General features: G+C 35.0%; 1 protein-coding gene across 1 annotated transcript in view; it reads right to left on the bottom strand.

Annotated features, from left to right (window-relative positions):
* Window positions 1-2128: 2128 nt before the first annotated feature.
* The window catches only part of LOC137926181 (UDP-glucosyltransferase 2-like), a 29912-nt gene continuing 8321 nt past the window's right edge, over window positions 2129-23719 (bottom strand). The window contains exons 2-10 of the mRNA XM_068769745.1: window positions 19060-19219; window positions 18032-18119; window positions 15843-16008; window positions 11605-11799; window positions 10194-10413; window positions 7943-8162; window positions 5202-5421; window positions 2918-3021; window positions 2129-2341 (exon numbers count right to left, since the gene is read on the bottom strand). Of these exons, the coding sequence (XP_068625846.1) occupies window positions 2154-2341; window positions 2918-3021; window positions 5202-5421; window positions 7943-8162; window positions 10194-10413; window positions 11605-11799; window positions 15843-16008; window positions 18032-18119; window positions 19060-19212 (1554 nt within the window). The 5' untranslated portion in view covers window positions 19213-19219 and the 3' untranslated portion in view covers window positions 2129-2153. The remainder of the gene's footprint in view (window positions 2342-2917; window positions 3022-5201; window positions 5422-7942; window positions 8163-10193; window positions 10414-11604; window positions 11800-15842; window positions 16009-18031; window positions 18120-19059; window positions 19220-23719) is intronic.

Genomic DNA, 23719 nt, shown 5'->3' with positions numbered 1-23719 from the left:
AGCATCATCAACACAATGTCGTATTAATATATTTCATTTTTAAACATCAAAGTATAATAATATATGACAGGTATATTCAATTAAATATAATATATTTTACATGGAATGTATTTAATTTAAATCTCAGTTGACAGATGTCACTCAGTGCGTGTCCGCCATCTTGTTTCAATGCTATTTAAACGATTTTATTTAGTTCGATCCGTACGGAATTTATTTGGATCAAAATTAGAAATTGAAATTTAAGCACCTTCCCGTTGTCAGATTGATCTGAAATTTGGTACACACATTTAATTTAGATGACAATACAATATAATAAAATCAATAACATTATAAATCTAAGATGGCCGCCGATACTAAATGGCGGATTACGTATTTTTCCTTAACCCCCTCTATATGGGTATCAAATGAAAGGGCTGCACTAGTAAAACACGATGATTATGTCAAAATTTAAAATTCAAGATGGGCGCTGTTCCAATATGGCGGAATAGGTACATAATTTTCCACAACCACCACAACATGGGTATCGAAAAACCGTTTAACTTAAAAGTTTTTTTATTGTATTTATTATTCAGACGAACTTCGCACAGCCAGCAGTTGTTGTCCTGTCGCGGTGCAATATAAAACATTAAATATAGATTCATATTATTATTACGTTGTCAGACAATATCAAACATGGCCGCCGTCAGTCACAGCTGTCAGACAATCAAGAATTGTATGTTTTTTTACTTAATATAAATTTTAATCTCTGGTGGTAATAATCACTCAGTGTCTATGACCAGTGTGTGTTACCGGTGATATGTTGAATTTCTGTAAAGGATGATATCCAATAGAAAAGCGAAAGATATACAGTACTGGGTGATAATAATCGGCTAATTTTGGCTTTGTAGATCATTATCTCTGTCCCACACTACCTATGTGACGTTTTATCAGTCGTATTTCGTGCGACAGAGATAACGCTCTACGAAGCCGAAATTAGCCGATCGTCTCTTTCCAAACGTCGATGAGCAATATTTATCGTAAGATATAGATTCCTAATATGTACTTTATATTAATTATATATTTACTCTCATATTTTTTTATCTTATAATACGCATTGTTACTACCGTATTAATTTTTACAAAAGTAAACAATGATTATTGAATTGCTATATTGAAAGAATTATTCCATTCAAAGGAAATAAAATTAAATTACATTTGACATATTGTGTATAGCGCCATCTTGTAGCGGTCAATTGAAACGTTATTGTTTTTAATTCTACGTAATATGTATTATTAATTTTAAAATCAACGTTAAAGTAAATTTTATTTCGATCACATTTCAATAAGAATAATTTTGCAAAAATAACAAATTGTTAACAGCGCCATCTTACGGTGATTAACTGTAACATTGTCAGTTTACTGACATTGACATATTCCGCTGGTTTGATGCAGCAGCGCACAGATGGCGCTTTTACTTATTTTAATAGTGAAACTGTAGCTCTGCTCAGGCCTCTATTTTATTACTTTATTGCCGAATTAAGAGACTGCAGAGTTCTTAGATGACTCGGAAGAATCGCTCCATGGAGTAATCAAGCGTACGAATCCTAGAGAAGGTACCAGTTGGAGGTACTGCATTCAGCATCTTCCGACAAGGTTTATACATCTTGTGAGCAGATGTCATACACCAGCTGGTCCGTGGTTCTCAGTTCTAAAACCTTAGCGTCAATCTGACGTATCATGGTCTTTTTGGCCAGCCACCGTCAGTTAAACTTACAAATCCGATAGGCAACTGACGTTCGTTTACAGATTCGTAGAGAAATCCCAAGCACAGCCCTCTTCACTCATTGACCAACTGTAAGTTTTCAACAGAGAGCAAAAATGGGCGTTTCTATACCGGAGATCACCACTGAACATTGGATTACGGATATTAGTAAAAACGAGCATAAATAAAATAAACCCATCTGTGTTTGTCATGAGCTTTCTCCGATCACGACGTGTTTGGAACCCTCGCAGTTTCAAATTGAAGTAAGCCTAATAAAGGAGTTTGGTATGAATCTATCTTCTACATTAAATTTGTATCCTCTGACATTCTTACGACGTTCACAAGTGGCGATGAAATCAATAAATAAATATAAAAATAAAAATCCATACACTTAAACAGTAATTTATTTTACATCAATGCGATTTATTCTTCTTCTCCTTCTTTTTATCTACTTTTACAGACCTCCTCGTCAGCGACCTTAAGGTCAATTTGACGAGACAATATAGAAGGTAGAGAGCAGCTAAGACCACCGCCACTTGGTCCAACATCCACAGTTGATACCACTTGTACAGCTGGCTTTTAGACCGCAGGTGATATGCTCCTGGAATAAAACCTTTTATTAACACAAGCTGTCCATCATCTTCGAACTTAATGAACACCCTTTAACCTCCATTGTGAGAAGAATTTTGTAAAATCCGTTCTTAGCTGAACTTTAATTGGTAAAGTAAATATTCTTCCCAAATTTCAAGTCTCTTAACTTCATGATTCCAAAAATATCGTGATGAGTCAATACATACATAGAAATAAAAAAAAATCAATATATTACATAATATAGAGAAATAAAGAAAGTTACTATAAGAGGAAAGAGTGGTCAATAAAAATTTATAACAATACTTATTCGATATATCCGATATACCGCCCGCGGGACATTTTTAGGAGTTATGTTACACCGATTAGTGCCAAACAGAGTCTCTGAAGATGCCCTGTGGAGGGGTGAAACACGTGTTGAGTGATTTAACGGTGACAGTTGTGTAATTCGCATTGTTTGCCGCATGCGCATTTATCAGCGGGCTGGCGGGCGGTGCACTTTGTTGCACGACTACCACTGCATGTGCGGAAGTGGTTAAATATTGGTACTTTTCTTAAAAAAAATATGAAGCTATATGCATTTGTTCACCTTTGCTATCTATAGCAAGTTCCACATAATGGGAGACGAGCTTCCGTTGACTCACGGGCCTATTGTTGAACAGTTTTGACAGCGCCTTTGACTTCTTGTAATAGCTGAAATAAAAAAATATACAATAATGGTTTACAAGAAAGAGACAATCGGCTAATTTCGGCTTCGTAGAGCGTTATCTCTGTCGCACGTCTGACAAAATGTCACATAGGCCGATGTAAGTTAAATATAGAATTATTGAATTTTGAATTTGAATTTCGAATGGCAGGCGTATGTCAAAAAGTTGTCCACAGCTATAGGAGTGTTGCCTGATCTTGAATCTTGTACAATATAGACTTTAGTGTAGCGGTAAGTTCAAGCGGTCCTATTAGATATCTATGATTTAGATCAGAGTTCCCCAAACTTTTTTGTGTCGTAGACCCCTTGCCATGTTATTCCGTGTTGGGTAGACCCCCTACTTACCTGATATTGATTTCCTGTAAATTTCTAACTATAGTGAAGTTTAGTGTTAAAAACTTAAAGTAGAAATAATTTATACATTTATTCATTGAATTTAAATTAAAACTACTCAAAATAAAATTTTGTATCTGTTATGTAAAATATACGTAACATTAAATAAACTATAATTAAAATAACATAAGCAATAAGCCAATATTTTTAGTGAGAAGGATGAACCTGATGCTTTAATAATTAATTATCAACATTTGGCGTCAAGTTTGTAAGGGTTGATCTTAAATGTCCTCGGCTAATGATGTCCAGTCTGTGGACCCCCATTTTCATTTCATGGACCCCCAAATTTTTTTTGCTGACGTAGACCCCTTGCAGGTTGTCATAGACCCCTAGGGGTCGATATAGACCACTTTGGGAATCACTGTTTTAGATCTATGTCCACTAGTGGGCAACCTATGCCTAATCGATATATCCGATCGATCATGCTCTGATACATTTCTGTTCTCTTATACAGTTCAAATTAAAAAACTAAAATTATAAGTTGTATTTGTTGCTTCAGTAGCTTCTCTTTTGAATTTGAATTTAAACACATTCGACGAAGATGCAGCATTTTTTTACACATTAAGAGCTCTTTGGTTGTCAAAATATAAAGCCATATATATTGAGTACGAGTGATAACACAAGCCGAGGTGGTCAAGTGGGGTACCTTGGAACATCTACCAAGCTGATGTAAGAGAAAGAGTGCGAAATGGAAGAAGTAAGGTGAGAAGTGACACCATCATCATGGGCGACATATAACTCAGTCATATAGTATATCTTCTTAAGATATTATCACAGAATTATAAAGGATGTGATGGACAAAAAGATAAAGGTAACAAAACAAAAATAAGGATAAGTATAGAAACAAAATGTAACCAACTGTCAATAATTGAAAGAATGTAAGAAATTGTGAAGTTTGAAATAGGATAAAGGATAAAGTAATGTCGCTTTCTTAAGTTAAATTCACACGACTACATTTTTAACAAGTATTTATATATTTAATGGAATCTGGTGTTATTTTGCGGAAGTCCATCCTAAGTAAGAAAAGGACCAATATTTAGCCACTTCCGCACATGCAGTGTGACTGTGTGTTTGGCACTAATCGGTGTAACACAACTCCTGTAGATGCCCCGTGGAGGGGTGAAACACGTGTTGTGCGATTTAACGGTGGCAGTTGTGTAATTCGCATTGTTTGCCGCATACGCATTTATCGGCGGGCTGGCGGGCGGTGCACTTTGTTGCACGACTACCACTGCTTGTGCGGAAGTGTCTAAATATTGGCCCTTTTCTTACCTAAGTATTTATTTCTGATCAACAATATATTCACCTTCGTCGTCAACTTTTTGCCGTCTAGTATACAAACCAATGCCGGAGCGGTAACAGATCAATCGGTTTTTCTGTATGTCAACAGAGACGACATTACTTTCCAAATAGTTTCAATAAGATAGGGAAACTACAATGGAAGGAGAGACCACAAATGGAGTCGGCTGCCTCACAATCTGGTGAAATAATAATATGTACGAGCTAAGGATGCCATGGAAGCCTTAAAAAAAGTTAGTTAGAATAAGCTCACAACGGCCACCCGCGAAGCCTGCATTTACCATTTGAGGAGCAACGAGAGACCGGTCCAAAAAACCCGCGCAACCTCCTTAGCATTCATATTTGAGTTAATTTTTTTATAAAGTAACACAGAAGACTTTATATATATACGGAAACTTTTAAATCATTTTTAACTCACACATATTGCCGGTGTAAGTGAATAAATAGATAAATAATTTGAATATGGAATACATACCTGTCGTTTTCAAGCATCTCACGCAGTTCAACTTCGAGTTGCGCCGTCATGTGAGGTGAGAAAGGCACCATACGAGCATACCCAGCACGAACAGCCCGCGCCGCGTTCCCCGGCTGATCACCGAATACAGGCACGGCCAGTAGTGGGATCCCATACCGCAATGACTCCAGAGTACTCAGAAGTCCACCGTGCGTGATGAACAGTTTTACATTGCGATGGGCTGAAAGACAATGTATCATTTTTTTTTTGGACCCCCGCTATTGGGGACCTTTCCACTCCCTATTTAATTGGGAACAGGGTTTTGTATTGCTTAACACGTTCACTGCGGGCCCAATTTTGAAGAACTTTCAGCTTGTGCGACTGAGGTCGAATCAGCCTCAAGCTGAACTTCCTAGTAGTGCGGTTGAGGCCTTTTCTGCCTCATGTTCATCAATATTTTTTTACAATATTGAGTCAATGCTTCGCAGACATAAAGAAAGCTATATTTGTCTTTGTCATACCTCATACGGTTGAGTGTAAACAGCCGCCGCACTAGAGAGAAAACACGAGTTTTACGCGCCGCACCAGTGCAAAGTCTACCATGAGGCTGAATCGACCTCATGCCGCAGTGAACGTGTTAATATTTTTTTTTTCAATGAGTATCAAATTGTCGCAATCATATCTATCATGGAACGTCTACTACTGTGTTTAGAACTATCCATAGTTTCCAATAGCGGCAATTACAACTCGCCTGTTGGATGCATCTTCTTTCGAACTTAAAAATGCCGTCTGCCCGTCTTGGTGAACCAATCAGGTTTTCATTCCTATTTTACAGTTTACATCACCACAATGTCAGCAGACAGATGTTTTCCACCAGTCTCCATCAAAGTTATTTATGATGACCGGCTTCTTACAGCGCTGAATGTTGGCTTTGTAGTTTTTTTTATGGCCCCCGCTATTGGATCTCGTACCCCTAATTAGTTGGGATCAGGGTCTTTGTTTACAAATAAGTTTTTAATAAATTTATCTTTATTCTTCACTCTCTCTCATAATTTTCAATTTCTTTTATTCTTACCTTCTTCCTTCACAATATCTTTCATTTTGTTCTTTCATTCCTTCTTGCTTTCATCGCCTTCCTTCCATCATCTTATTACTCTTAGGTGGCTAGGTACATTATTTATTCTTTATTTTATTACTTATCCTATTTTTTATATCACAGTCTTCTTTTTTTTTTTGCAGGCTTGTATTGCCAGAAGTTATTGGCTTGATGCATTACAATAAAAATCATAATTAATCAAAAATATTTCAGAGTGATCTATATACAGGGCGAATTAGGAAATTGATGTAAAAGGTTTGAAAGTGAAATATGAACCATTCGCTCCTTCAATGCTTTTCTACATATAATACAAATCACCATGTATATTTTCTAATACATTATCTATATAAATAAAAATAAATGTTAGTCTGTATGTACTTTATAGAATGGTAAACTATATATTTGATCATGTGGTAATCTTTAGCAAAGTTGTCTATTGTTTCTCAAGATGTTAATGCTGTTAGCCCTAAGGCTTTTACAGCTTCATCGGTACTGAGTTCACGGAGCGGAAGGGTCCGTGAACTAGATTTAAACTAGAAACTAAAAGCTGGTGGGGCGCCTACCAGTTGCACGGGGACGCTCGCACGTTGTTAAGGCTCTTTGCGGTAGAGCTTTGACGGGGCGTGTTGCTGGAGTGTGCTTGCGGGCTAGTACGGCAGCGTGGACCTCAGGCGAGCCGAAGAGGGATCCGGATCCAACCACGGTTCGCCCACGCTGTTCGCGGTTAGGGAGTGGTCGGCTGCTCAGTAAAAACGGGTGTTGTGATGTGGTGGGTGATGTTTTGTTTTGTTATGTACAATGCGATTAAAATAAGAATAGGACGGGCTCTCGGCTAACTTCACTCATATAAGTACGGTCAGCATTAAATATATAAAATAAAAAAATAATAATAATTGTTTTTGTTGATTGTTTAATTTGTTCTACAATGAGCAAAAGAGGTAGTGTTTTACATCGTCGAGCTCGAGAGATTATCAGCAATGTTGATAAGTACTTCGAGGAAGAGAAAAAACGTGCCATTATGTTGTTGGACCAGTTAAAACAAGCAAGAATTGTACCAGGGCCAGATGGCAATATTCATACATCGCGTGATGTATTTGGAAGTTTCATTAAGCATTTGAAAACTGCTTCGAAGGTAACCGAGCGAGTGACTTTAGTCACTGGTATTATTTTTTAACATTGCTTTTTTTGCACACTATACCAAGTTCCCGTTGTGACGTCACAACATGGCGCTAGGCCGGTCCTATTCTTATTTTAATCGCATTGTAGAACGCGACGACCTGTGTAAAGTGTTGTAGGTGCAGTGGTTGAAGATGCCGAGTGGTGCAAAGTTGTTGTGAATGAACTCGCAAAAGTTTCTAAGTTAGTGTGACTAATTTTCAACAGATGGCGCTAATATCATTCCAATAAATTTCATATGCCGCCGCGACAGTTCGTGCTGATTTGCATTGAAACGAAAACAGAGTACGAATGATGGCGTTTCGAGTTGTGAGTGATGAAAGAATTTAATGGTAATGGTGCTATTAATATCCGGATCACATAGTTAAAATAAATATGAAAAAAAAATGTTATCCTTTGTTAAATAACAAAGTTAGTTTTAAATATATTAAGGATCTCTTTAATATTATCTATGTGTTAAAAAATAACCAATTTTGTCGAGAAAACTCACCCAGAATACTGGCCTGCGGCATCCAAGGCCTGATGTGAACGTTTTTAGGTAGACCCTCCAGTTTCTCTTCGAACTTCCAGAGCACGGTATAGGGGAGGTCGCCGAGGAGTTTGATCAGATCCCGCTTGGTTGACTCCGGTAGCGCAGCGGATTTCACAACAGATCCCATGCTGAAGTACACTACACCTTGCGTTGAGGAGTCCAGGAGGTCTTGGAGATCCTAGTGAATATAAAGGTTAGGTGATATGGTTGAATATGTTATCATTTTAGTAATAGGATATCAACTAGACGAAAGCATCCCCTATACCAGGGATGAGCAACCCTCGAGGCAAGAAAATTTTAATTTATTTTTGTAATTTAAAAAAAAATATAGGCTAGAATTAAGGCTTTAAAGATAAAAAAAATTGTCTAATTATTTGTAAATCGGTTGATTACGAACATAAGTTACGTTTAGAACATAGTTTGAACCTTAAATATATACTTTATTTTTTTTCATGGTCCACTGTTTTTGAAACTGCGACCCTTCGACCAAAAAAGGTTGCTCACCCCTGTCCTATAGATTCGTCGTACAATTATCTTAACAGGATACTCTGTACACCTTTTGTACCCCCTACTCTTGCCGGCCCGTGGTGTCTTATCCAGAACCTCAAAGCCCCAGCTGCAGTCCTGCCATATTATCACTTCAACTTATCATTCCGCTGATCTATGTCTATTTCTTCAGTTCGTATATAGATTTCCCATTCCCCATTTCTGATTCAAGAAACCCCGAGAACAGCTCCTTCATGACTCGGTAAGGGCATGTCAATGAGCTTAGGAGTAAGATATCACTTTTCATTGCTTTAAGTCAGTAATTCCCAAAGTGGTCTATATCGACCCCTAGGGGTCTATGACAACGTGCGAGGGGTCTACGTCAGCGAAAAAAAAATGGGGGTCCACGATAGTGGATCTCAACACATACACTGATAGTACCTATTTACTTACATCATACTATCTTATAATATTAAAACATTTACATTATTTATAAAAGTACCTATGAAGTAAAAAATTATTATATATGTTTATAAAATTGTGTAAGTTGTAGGATGTTGGTATTCGATTTGTGGTCGCAATACATTTTGAACTTGTAAAAACCTGAGAGTCGCAGCATAAATGTATAAATTAACATATGTTTTTACTTTAAGTTTTTAACACTGAACTTCACTACAGTTAGAAATTTACAGGAAATCAATATCAGGTAAGTAGGGGGTCTACCTAACACGGAAAAATATGGCGAGGGGTCTACGACACAAAAAAGGTTTGGGGAACTATGCTTTAAGTGATGTAACGCCATAGATTTCAAACATGAACCAGGAACTGGTCTGCATCTAGTGTCTTCTGACCGCCTTAACAAAGTCTTCATGCTTTTTTATGATCTCCACTCCGGAAATTTAAGACTCCATGAAGACAGCAAGACGTGACATCTCAGAAATTGTTCATCCCTGCTCTAGAAGATGCTCTTCAAGTTCATGGAACTGGAACGGGTTCACCATCAACGCGAGTACATCATCCACCTTCGGTTTGCTGATACCATGGAGGAACTGGGTATAATGCTCGATGAACTCATAGAGCCTCTATGGAAGTAGGCCTTGAATATGGACAGGACTAAGTTGATATATAATTTCCATGAGGAGTTGGAGGTGCTACCCTGGAAGATGTAATCTGGAAAATGGAGCCTCCGGGGAAGTAGGACTTAAATATGGACAGGACTAAGTCGATATATAATTTCCACGAGGAGCTGGAGGTGTTACCCTGGAAGATGTAGCCTGGAAGATGGAGCCTCCGGGGAAGTAGGACTTAAATATGGACAGGACTAAGTCGATATATAATTTCCACGAGGAGTTGGAGGTGCTACCCTAGAAGATGTAGCCTGGAAGATGGAGCCTCCGGGGAAGTAGGACTCAAATATGGACAGGACTAAGTCGATATATAATTTCCACGATGATCGAGTAGTTGGAGGTGCTACTCAGGAAGATGTAGACGATTAGATTATGTATACCCGGGACAAGTTCAGATTGGTAAATATAACATTGAGATATCGTCCAAAATACTGCAATGTCTGTCAGCTTCTCGGTCTGTCTTTAACCAGCGAGTGTTTCCGGTGATAACTTACGCATCTGATACGTGATCATCCAGAGAGCATGATTGAAGTTTTGCTGCAAGATCAAACCAAGCTACCTGATGATGCACCAAGAATTTCTTGATTTAAACTCACTCTAGGCAGCGGTGGAGTGTTCTCGGCGATGTGATAGCCCGCGATATCGATCACGTTTGGTGGCAGGACCTGCGCCGGCGCAAACGACGGATGCGAGTTCACGAACATGATAGAGATGTTGTGCTTTGCTTCTGCGAACGCTGGTAGAGACACGCCTCTCGCGGCTGCGATTGGTCCGTAGTATTTGTCGTACGTTGACACTGCTCTTGATTCATCCAACCTTAAAGTATTTAATCATCATGTCAACTGATAGACGTCCAATGTATGTCCCCCCCCCCCCCAAAGATCGGCAAGATCACCACTCTTGCGCTGCTCGCATCTGGCAGCTTCTTACGTAGTCCACATAAATATACAATATTAGTACAATACCCGGCGATAAATATTGCAAATCGACCTTTGGAAAGAGACAATCGGCTAATTTCGGCTTAGTATAGCGTTATCTCTGTCGCACGAAATACAAACAGTCCGATATCTATAAGGAGCTGTTACAAAAAGTATCATTTGCTTCTTTTGATAATTATTTTTATTTTATTCTGCCGCAAGTTTGACAAAACATCACATAGGCAGTGTAGTACAGAGATAATGACGACTCTACGAAGCCGAAATTAACCGATTGTCTCTTTCCAAAAGTCGATGTGCAATATCTATCGTCGGGTACTGTAAAAATAAAATAATGTAGTGTGAAGGATTTCAAATGATAATAGATATTAGGATAAAATTTCTTTATCTATAATAAGGACATTGTAAAAGTGACCACAAAAAACCAATATCCGTGTTTGTTGTGAGCTATTTTACTGGAGTTTCATCAACTCTCTAGACATTGTGCACTTCTTCAACAATGGCTTCCACTTTATCTTCATCTGTGCGACCAGAAGGTGAAGCGCCTTTGACATAAAAATCACTGAATTGAAAGAGCTTAAATCAAGTTTGTGATATTGTTTTGATTTGAAATACTCTCAAATTATTTTCGTAGGTTTTTTTCGATTTTTGAAATACAATTTTCAAAATTACTTCTTCCGAATTACGTATTTTGAAAGAACGTAAAAACCAATTAAAAAAATATCCAAATTTTTTTTATGGAATGTAACTTTTTGAACATCGTTAAAACCAGCCAGTTGCAAATTGTACACGCAATATACGAAAGAGGTTTGATTAAAAAAATATGAATACTCTTTGCGACTTTTTCTCCTGATCTATTAGTAAACTAAATAATGTTAATTATCGATTAATATTTGATCTATTATCTGACTGAAGAGAGTAGTGAAGGATAGTCACTCGTGCGATAGGCAGACGATCCTTTTGAGGTCAACAGAAGAAGCAGGCCGCTACCAACCGGTCTTATTGGTCTTTGGTCTAGTCCTGGGTCCAACAGTGGACCCCACACGGCTGTAATTACTCGCTATATACTTACCAATTACCAACAAACAAGACTCCAAAACTGAAGGTGTTAGCCAGACGCTGCCAAAGATTCATTGGCACTGGGAAGTCGTTCATCATGAACGGCAGCACCGGAAGGTTCCTCACCGAGTCCACTAAGTACTCCATGTAAGGATGCATCACGACGCCGTTGAGAACAATCCAAGGCACCTGCTGAACTGCGGCATATCTGGATCAAGTCGAAGACATTACCCTGAGATATACAGGATGATTTGTGATATATATAAATTAAGAAAAGGACCAATATTTAGCCACTTCCGCTGTGCTTGCCTCTGTGTTTGGCACTAATCGGTGTAACATTATTCCTGAAGATGCCCCGTGGAGTGGTGTAACACGTGTTGAGTAATTTGGTGGTGGCGGTTGTGCGATTAGCATTGTTTGCCGCATACGCATTTATCAGCGGACTGGCGGGCGGTGCATTTCATTGCACGACTACCATTGCATGTGCGGAAGTGGCTAAATATTGGTCCTTTTCTTACTTAGGATGGACTTCCGCGAAGTAACGCCTGATTCCATTGATATATATATAAAAGCTATTAATTTGTGAATGCTTATATCATTTGACAGCAGAAATATTTAAATTTTTTAAAAATTTGTATATCAATCTTAAATGTTTTTTTTATTGGAATAAGATACGCCAATAACATCTGGCAGTATAAATTCTAAAGCGACAGATAATAAACAATAATTAATTTTAATATGTAGTAATATGAATTTATAAAACGCTTTTTCTTATTATATTATCATTAAGTTATATATATATATATATATATATATATAGGGTGTACCATACAGTAATCGACAACAAATGAGATATAAATTCATCTGTTGAATTTTTTTACAAATCACCATATATAATGGAGATGATACTTTGAAAACTGCTTGCTTGGTTTCGTTTGTTAATGCTGTCAGCCCGAAGGCTTTTACGGCTTCATCGGAACTGAGTTCACGGAGCGGAAGGTTGTATGAACTTGAAAATAAAACAGAAGCTGCACAGACGCGTTCCAGTTGTACGATGACGTTCGCAAGTGAACCGCTCTACCCGAGTAGAGCTGTGCAGTGTTGATGTTGTGTATGCGGCTTGGTGCGGCAGCGTGGACCGCAGGCGAGCCGAGGATGGATCCGGATCCAACCTCGGTTCGTCCACGCTGTTCGCGGTTAGGGAATGGGCAGTCGCCCCCTAAGAACAGGTGTTGTAGTGTGATGAGTAGTGTTTTGTTCTATTGTGAATGACGTGATGTCCTGTGCGAAGTGTCGAAGGTGAAGTGATCGCTGGTGTTGTGTGTTTGTAAACTGTGTTTCTTCTAAATTGTATGAATAACAGAGAACTTAATTAAACACCATGTATAATAATGGCTAATTTTTACAGCATCATGTTCTGTGGATTTTCTTTTTTTACTTAAACCCCGAATCGCCTTGTGAAACCTGTTTAAACAGGTCAACGTTCTTACAGTGGCCTCAAAATGTATTTATGATATTATTTAGTACGTTTACAATAATTGTAATAAATTCAAATAAATATGGGACATTCATAGTGTAAGCAAGGTACCGTGAAAAACTGCCTGTACCAAAGTTTCAACTGCAAAAAGTTTCTAGTTCATTTTCAAATAATATATCGTAAAATATTAAAAAAAAATCAAAACGCATATTAACCCTTTCAGGACCATAAGGTTACGGTACCTTATTTAATCAATTTAGCTAGATGTAATGAATTAATAGGCATCCTAAAAACATAATTTATACTAAAAATTCTAAATAGTTTTACATTTCTTTTGGAAATTTATGGGACTAATATGCCCCTATGGTCGCTAAGGGTTACTTTCTACTTAAACTCTAAATTTTGGTTTACTTATTGGTAAGTCTGTTTTGTTGTAAATAATGTACATTTGTTACTTACAGTACTTTTTTTTACTTGTTTATGAATAATATAAATATAATAGGGCAAATTTTTTTGTGGTACTCGGCGAAACAATTCCTGTTGTTAGATGATTGGTTATTGATTAGATGGATTGTTTTTTTGAGACGTTGAAGGTTCAGGTGATTCTTGCCGATGAAGAGTCGTCGTTTCTTCAACCTCGACATCAAATACCCCTTGGTCATCATCCTGTACTAGAACTCTTTGGTCTTCGTCATCAAGCACTAAGTCATCTTCCTCATCGCTATTGTCACCCACAAAAATTTGAAGAATTTTATTTCTTCGAAGTTCAAAAACTCCACGTCCCTTACGAAACATATTCTAAGAAAAATATGAATAAGAAAATGATAGTATTTTGGTATATCACCAGGCTAAAAGTTAAGAAATTCCGTATAAAAAGTATCCCTTTACGCCGACAGGGACATCCGTGTCCCATAATCTTTATAACGATTTATCACAGAATACAACATAAATACATTACTACTGAATATTTAGAATAACAATTTACTTAACAGGTAATGATAATTTGACACTGTAAAAACTTGAAAAGCACTTTTACAATATCAATTATTTATTCCAAACAGCAGATCATTCGCGCCAAAAGAACTCTAACGTTCCGATGACGATAAACAATAAACGGTGTTAGTTATCCTATATTGCCAGTAAAAAATAATAAAAAGATACTTTCCGAAATATTAAAACAAAAAAATAATTTAGAATGGTTACGTAAATATTTAATTAATCCATGATTTTTGCTTGGGACACCGGCGTCCCCGTGGTCGTGAAAGGGTTAAAAGTAAATTGAAGTAAAAGGTTTATTATTCAATAAACGAATATTTAAATGACAATAATCTTTGACAATGATGTCGCCTGAGTGTTTTGATTTCATTTGGGATATATCTGATAAAGTGTATATGTATACATCTGTGTTAAACTTTATTAAAACATGTGTCGTTGTGGAGTTTCTTTCTGATTCTTCTCCACAATTATAACACCTTGAGAAGCAGGTATAAAAATAAAATAGATAATAAGTTGACAAGTTCTGTTAAAAGTTCCTATGTTGAATAAACCAATTTTATCTTTTATCTTATCTGACATTTTTCTGAGATAATTTTACCCAGGATTATTGGTAACATGAAAAGGCTTTTATATCCAAATGAGTTATACATTCAATTCGTTAAAAGCTTTCGCACCTATAATCATTCCCGCATATGACTTTCTGGAATTAAAGGCATATTATTTAGCAATATATGTAGTGTGTCAATAAGTAATCTAATATATAAAATTCTCGTGTCACGGTGTTCGAACTTGAACTCCCCTGAAACGGCTTGACTGATTTTTACCAAATTTAATATGCGTATTCAGTAGGTCTGAGAATCGGCTACTATCTATTTTCTATACCCCTAAGTGATAAAGGTTGTTCACACTTAAAAATTTTTTTATTTTTTTAACGAATTTTTTTGTTTAATTTTTTTTATGATACAGCATACAAGAATACATACAACCATAAATTTTCACCCCTCTACGATCAAGCCTTATTTTTTATTTGTAAATTAAAATATCAATTTTTTTTTCAAAACAACGTTTGCGGGATCAGCTAGTATTATTATAAATATAACAGTTATTAAAAGTTGCAATGTTGAATAAACATTTTTTATCTTATCTTTATATCTATATATACTATTTATATAAATATAATAAACAATTAAGTTCAGCTTGTCAAGCGACAGCTGTGGAGCCTTCGCTTTGAATGCGGAACGAGTCCTGATAATTCTGACATCGAGGGGGAGCGCATTACAGAGTAGAATAGGTTATATTGCGAAGGAGTTAGTAAAGTCAGTATGAGAGGGACTTTAACTAGACGATTGCTAGAGGAGCAGTGTTTTTTTTAATAAAAAGGCAGATAAAGAGAGAGATAAAAGAGAAAAGCGTAGTAAGTGCAGAAATAGAAGTAAGAAGATACATGTTATTATTTGCGGAGATTTAAATTAAGTCTAATGAAGTTATTTATTCTAATTTGCGGAGATTGAAATTAATGAAGTTATTTAGAAGGGTATGAGAGGTACATTTAACTAGAGGAGCGAAGCGTTTTCTTTTTTAATAAAACGGCAGATAAAGGGGGAGGGGATAAAAGAGAATTTAGTGCACGATATGAAGTAAGAAGATATATATTCTAATTTGCAACGATTTAAATTAAATCTTAAGTTATTTAGGTATTCCAGTTTATTGAGTAAGTCTACATTCAGATCAAAGTTACTGCATCGGGTATAAACTTAAAAAAGAGAAAGCCTCCTCACCCAGCTTCCAAATCCGAGAAGAACCATTCGCTGACCACGGCGTCGTATTTCTCCTTCACCAGAGCAGACTGAAGTTCCACCGAGTTGAGAGCCGCCAAGGATATGTTCCTAGCGAACTCGCGTATCATTGCCATCGTCATCTTTTGATGGGTGGTAACATTCATCGCTGAAATATACAGGGTGATCGGTTACTATATATCAGTGATTCCCAAAATGGTCTGTATCGACCCCTAGGGGTCTATAACAACCTGCAAGGGGTCTACGTCAGCGAAAAAAAATTTGGGGGTCCATGAAATAAAAATGGGGGTCCACGATAGTGGATCTCAACACATACACTGATAGTACCTATTTACTTACATCATACTATCTTATAATATCAAAAAATTTAATGTTACATATATTTTACATAACAGATACAAAATTTTATTTTGAGTAGTTTTAATTTAAATTCAATTAATAAATGTTACAAATTAACATTTGTTTTTACTTTAAGTTTTTAACACTAAACTTCACTACAGTTAGAAATTTAAAAGGAATCAATATCAGGTAAGTAGGAGGTCTACCCAACAGGGTATAATTTGGCTAGGGGTCTACGACACAAAAAAGTTTAAGGAACTCTGCTATATATGCTCTTCAAACTTGAAATTTTAAACGTTTCTTATGAACAAGAGATTTCTTCCAATAATAGCGGTATTATTTGTAATAATAAAACTAATAATAGGTGGCGCAAAAGTAATGACATAACGTGAACGCGCCTTAATTTTTACATAATGGCGCCAAATGTCACTGCGCTTTGATATATTTGACGTAAATATATAGCTAATTAGTCGTTTATAAGCAACAGAGTGTATCTGTATATTATTACATAGAAAAATATATAAATAAACTATAGTATTGATTTTAGTATTTAATTTATATTATGATTTGAGAAATTTCTTAAAATAATGGCAGTATTAGTTTATTCTAATAATAAAACTAATAATAGATGACGCAAAAGTAATGTCATAATGTGAACACGCCTTAATTTGTATAAAATGGCGCAAAATGTCACTCTGTTTTGTCATTTATGTCAAATATACCGAGAATTAGTTGTTATCAAGCAACAGAGTGTATCTGTATGTAAATACAAAGAAAAAATATACATAAACTACAGTATTGATTTTAGTACTTAATTTATATTACGATTTAAGAAATTTCTTAGAACAATGGCGGTATTAATTTTATCTAATAATAAAACTAATAATAGATGGCGCAAAAGTAATGTCATAATATGAACGCGCCTTAATTTGTACAAAATGGCGCCAAATGTCACTTTGTTTTGTCATTTATGACAAAAATATGGAGAATTAGTTGTTATCAAGCAACAGAGTGTATCTATATAAGAATATGATATGATTTAATTTAAGTTATTATTTAAGAAACTTATTCAAATAATGGCGGTATTAGTGTTTGTAATAATAAACCTAGTAATAGATGGCACAAAAATAGTGTCATAATATGAACGCGTCTTAATTTGTACAAAATGGCGCCAAATGTCACTGCGTTTTGACATTTATTAGGTAAATATTTATAAAAAATAGATTGAAATAAGCAATATAGTAATTAAAAAGTAAAATACAAAATGGGGGCACGTTCACATTATGATATTACTTTTGCACCAATTGTTAGTACACCCTATCCAAATATCTACGGTTTTATAATCAATTACGTAATGATAGTAAAAATCCTTATTTAATTCAAATTATCACATATTTATTTATTTTTTTATTATTATCTGTCTCTGCAGATTTTGTACTGATAGAAGTTATTCGCCTGTTGCATTACAACCATAAAAAAAATGTTACATGTTTCAAATCACCTACAGTGTGATCGAAAATAGGTGAAAAAAGGTGTATATATATATATATATATATATATATATATATACACACACCTTTTTTTCACCTATATATATAATGATTCTATTACATGTTCATTAGCAAGTGACAGATCGTTTAAAATTTACTACATGACATTATAAAAATAAAAAAATTAAATACAAAAAAAGGTCGCATGTAAGAGGAAACGTCTGTCTTTTTAATTTAGACAACCAAAGAGTTTTTAATGTGTAAATGATTCCTCCGAAACCTTCTTCAAGGAATGTGCTCAAAAATAAACATTTATACTCTGTGCTTTTGCGTAAAACTTACAATTACTCAGAGCTCTTGCATCTTCTACGTTGATCTGTTTCAAGTTCTTTACTGGATTCTTCTCCGGGAACGGCGTAACCCATGTAACCTGTGACAAATCCGTACATGAATAAAGATTTACCATTCCTATATTTTGTATTTGAATAATGCGCTATCAATTATGACTTGACCCATAGATTATAGGTCAACTGGAGAACAATGTAGGAGGCTATATATGAAGGCTCTCTGGGAGATTTATAAAGACATAAGAAAATTAATATACGAACAGAAACAAACATAGCCCAGTGTATTGGCAGGTTAAAGTTCAAGTGGAGACCATGGAGCAAGCACAACGTAAAACATACCCAGGATAAAAAGTCTGCCAGGTGGCTTGGTCCAGATGGCGATATAATAAAAAAAGTACGTAAAACAGATGCCTGCTTGGTCTTTTAGGTTCCAAAGGCCATGGACCAGGGACTCCGGCTCGAATTCGAGTGCCGATCTGGTGTTAAAATCAGGGAGGAGTCAATAGCCTCCCTGATAGGCGGAAAGGATACCAGGGAAGAATTCCTCTCATACTGCAAGGAAATAATTAAAAAAGTGATACAAAAAAATTAAAATTAAAGAAAATAAGAAAAATTTTACATAGACAATAAGAAAAAACGTGATAAAATGTAACTCAAAATGTGATAAAAATGTAAACGAAAAGAAATAAAGGTAAAATGTAACATGTAATGAGGGAGGAATGTAAGGTCACAGAGTAAAAGGTAAAGATAGCAGAAATGTGGCATGAAAGAATACATTGAAAGAATATGTGAAGAACGAAAAGAAAGAATGGAAATAATAAATAACTATGTGATAAAATAAATTGCCCGTAAAGTCCCTGTCCCACCAAAGATAGGGGTACAAGAGGCCCCCAATAGCGGGGGCCATAAAAAAAGGCCATGGACCTGCAATAGCGTCCAAGGTATATGGAACTATCTGGCGGTGAACATCATCCGTCTGGAATGATGATGATCCTTCTAGACATAGAATGTATATTTTCTTACCTGATGCCCTGCATCTAGGAGACTGTCAACAATGCCTTTGCCCAGGAGTGAGTGGCTCCGTGAGGGTGTGGGGAACACGCACAGTATATGGTGTCCAGATACCAGCGACACCCATGTAAGTGCCACCAGTGTGATGATCAAGCAACTCTTCATCTTGAAGCTATAATAAAATGATATATATTTATATATTTAATTGTATGTGCTATATGTTTGTAGTTTATCGTATAGTATTAGTTTCAATGTTACCTCCAGGTGTATCCGAAGGTTCGATAGATGTCTACATTGGTGTGACAAAAATATGTTCACAATTCAGAAGTTAGAGTCAATGAAATATTATATGATTTCAATAGTGAATAATTAGAATTAAGGCTTGATTTCACTTATTCATGTATACCAGTGATTCCCAAAGTGGTCTATATCGACCCCTAGGGGTCTATGACAACCTGCAAGGGGTCTACGTCAACGAAAAAAAAATTTGGGGATCCATGAAATGAAAATGGGGGTCCACGATAGTGGATCTCAACACATACACTGATAGTACCTATTTACTTACATCATACTATCTTATAATATCAAAACATTTATATTATTTATAAAAGTACCTATGAAGTAAAAAAAATATTATATATGTTTATAAAATTGTGTAAGTTGTAGGATGTTGGTATTCGCTTTGTGGTCGCAATACATTTTGAACTTGTAAAAACCTAATAAATGTATAAATTAACATGTGTTTTTACTTTAAGTTTTTAACACTAAACTTCACTACAGTTAGAAATTTACAAGAAATCGATATCAGGTAAGTAGGGGGTCTACTCAACACGGAAAAACATGGCAAGGTGTCTACGACACAAAAAAGTTTGGGGAACTCTGATCTAGTCGATGTCATACTGCAGGTTCATCGCGAGTTTTTTGACAAAAACTTGACTGATATCGTTCCGCTACAACCGCCTTCGCTTGATTTGATTCAATTTCACCAAAATTTACTAACGCGGGGACCCAATTTTGATACAATAAATACCGAATCGAAGATCTTGAAGGCTGTGCCGGAAAAAGACTTTTCCGACTGTTTTGAGGACTGGAAAAAGGCGTCTCAAAAGTGCGTTCTGTCTGACGGGTATCACTTTGAAGGTGATGCAATTTATTTGTAATAATAAATAAAAAAATTACATTTTATAAACAAATTCACACTCAAATTCCGTACGTTATTTATTAGTTTTCAATAAAACTATTTTATATCGTACGTTGTTACCATGCCTCTACTGTACAACCTGACTCAATATATCCTTACACAATAAAAAAAATACTTGACCACGCTGCGATCAGGGGCCATTGATCCTTGTAAAACCAGATATTGTTGTATCCGGTGCGTGATTCGCCCTGCATACCTGAGGCAACTAAATTAGAAACGAAAAAATCATACAATACCCGGCGATAAATATTACACATCGACTTTTGGAAAGAGACAATCGGCTGATTTCGGCTTCGTAGAGCGTTATCTCTGTCACACACTACCAATGTGACTTGTGTTTTGACGGTTGCGCAAAAAAAATTCTTGTAAATGTGCATTTATGTACTAGCAAATACTTGATTTAAACCATGAAATAAATGTACTGTCGTCAAAGAAACCAATATATATGATATATCTAATATTCATATATTATATCTTCCTATTTAAGTATATGTTTGTATAACCAATTAATTTTTTATAACATTTTGTCACCTGGTAGGTGATGTCTAAAGGTGATAAATCAATCGGTTTTTCTCATACATATATATATATATATATATATATATATATATATATATATATATATATATATATATATATATATATATATATGTTTTGTACATTATACTACTACTGTTTTCATACTATGGTTGTCTGTAAGAGATTGCTTGGTGTGATAAGACCGCCCTGAACTGAATATATATTATATATCTTTTATATATATATATATATATATAAAAGATAGTATAATATAGTGTTTGAAGTATGAAATGTAAACTATGTGTGTGTTATACAACATTGAAAATACTCGTTGTATTATTAGAGTACACATTGAGAGTACATTTCAAGGTAATAATGAACACACAGATGTCATATCACTCGTGGATTGTAAATGATCTAGGGCTATCACCGCCTTATACTAGATATATTGCTAAGTAATATGCCTTTAATTCCAGAAAGTCATATACAGTATTGACTGTAAATAGAAAAGCTTTGAAACAATTGAATATATTAGTCATTTGAATGTAAAAAGGTTTTATATGTTTCTAATAATCTAGGCTAAAATTATTTTTTAATTTTTATTTAATTGTGGAGAAGCAGGAAGAAACTCCACAACAACACATATTTTAACACAGATGTATAAATATACACTTTATATATAGCCTGAATGAAATCAAAACAACCAGGCGACATCACTGTCAAGGATTCTTCTCATTTAAATATTCATATCGAATAACAAGCCATTTCCGTTAGTTTATTTTTAGTATGAGTTTTGAATTTTTTAAAATATATTACGATATATAATTACAAATGAATTAGATACTTTTTGCAGTCGAAATTTTAGTACAGATAGTTTTTCATGGTGCCTTGTAAATACAGAGTGAACGACCTATAATTATTTTGAACATACAAAATATCATAAATATATTTTGAGGCCACTGTAAGAATATTGACCTCTTTAAACAGGTTTCACGTGGATATTCGCGGCCCTAAACCATATATATATATAGTTCGGACGTCTCTCTTTTGCGAAACAAATATATTTTCAATATCCCTAACAAAGACTCAATTCATAGGACATGATGCTGTAGAAATAACTAAAATACACTAAACTAGCAGTATATATATATATATATATACCTTTCCAGTTCGATACGCCTGTCTTATGACGAATGATTGATAAAAATTTTATTCATGACACGTTTTTACTAGCGATTGTAACTTCAATGTTTATTTACTTTCGAAGTAAAGTATTTGAAATGAAAACCACTCCTTGTAAAGTGTATAATATCAAAATTTTCTTAGCAAATGGTCTATAGACAGTTCGACAATAAGTTGTACATTTCATTTCTTATATCATTGATACAAGATTTATAAATATATCGTCTAGATAAATAAAAATCTATTTGTAGATCCGATAAATAACTCGAAGGCCGCGTTACAAATAAAAGCCTTTGAACCAGTTATTGAGAATTTTTAATTTTGAGATACCGAATGCCTTTGGCTGGTCGGTATTTTTTTATTGAATTTAAAAGTCTTTCGTGGGACACAAATATTTAATTTTAAAAAAAGAACTCCTAACGTAAACTGCGCACGCACCATCGTCGTTCAACCGTCGCCTGTCTCCCTTCCTCTCTCACACCTCTCGCTTGCACCATCTGACGTTCCTATTCACGCATGCTATTAATGCTATTACGTTCCATTGCACACAGATGTGTATATATATATATATATATATAAATTCTATTACATGTTCATTAAAAAGTGACAGATCATTTAAAATTACTTTATGGCATTATAAAAATAAAAATATTAAATACAAAAAGAGGTCGCATGTAAGAAGAAACGTCTGTCTTTGTAATTTAGATAACCAAAGAGTTTTTATTGTGAAAATGATTCCTCCGAAACCTTCAAGGAATGTGTTCAAAAATAATCAATTATACTCTGTGCTTTTGCGTATATATATATTATATATATATTACGATATAACATAGCCTGCAATGACATATTAAACAATAACGTGCGAGCAGCGCGAGACTGATCATCTTTTGTGAAGACATATACCTTGGAAGTTATTTTTGGAATCATTACAATATTTATTATTTCCTAAAATCTTTTTATTTTCGACAACCAAATACAAAAACCGGATTTAACATCTGATTAACATACAAGTTATAATTATCACAGAGATCGGCCGTTTAAACTATTTTTTTTTAATTTTTAAATTTCGAACAGCGAAAACCGCTTTATATAAGGCCAGTAACATTCACCAAATTTTTCGCGTAATTAAATCAATTGACTCTGTGATATTATCGACAATTACTAGGCGGTATATGTCTGTATTTCCCAATGTCCAACAGTGAGGCAATTTTAATGTAAGTGGGACAATTTGAAAGTTGACTCGACATGAGTTTATTCATTTTGCTTTGATATGTAAAAATATATAGGAGCGTAATGATATTAGAACAGCTAAGTTGGAGCATGACAAAGGTTAAAAAATAATCGCCTATATCACGTTCCATGGTAATCTGTTCAGGCCGCGTTTAATAAGGTCTTTTTAAACGCGGCCATTTTTTGAAGAAGCTAAATATTGGTCCTTTTCTTACTTAGGATGGACTTCCGCAAGATAACGCCTGATTCCATTAAATACGTAATCACATATAAAACTTTAAAATACATTTTTTTTAGAAATTACCGGATATTTTCTTTATAATAGAAGTTATAGACTAGATATTTATTTGGTATATTTTTACGTCACATAATTTTAAGTTTTACTGTGGTAATTATTTTGAAAAGAAATAAAAAAGTATATTTAAGATTGTCCATTTTATTAATTGATTTAATATATTAATATATATATATAATGGTGCTGTGTATTTGGTAGGATTGGTCGTGCGTTTTTTTATTACGAGTTTTGACAGTTGCACAGTA

Source organism: Battus philenor, unplaced genomic scaffold, assembly GCF_028537555.1.
Source record: "Battus philenor isolate CCGP_79_NKW_IND1 unplaced genomic scaffold, ilBatPhil1.0.hap1 SCAF_29, whole genome shotgun sequence".
Taxonomy (NCBI): Eukaryota; Metazoa; Arthropoda; class Insecta; order Lepidoptera; family Papilionidae; genus Battus; species Battus philenor.
Note: the sequence above shows the minus strand (reverse complement) of the source record. Positions and strands in the feature narration are given on the sequence as shown.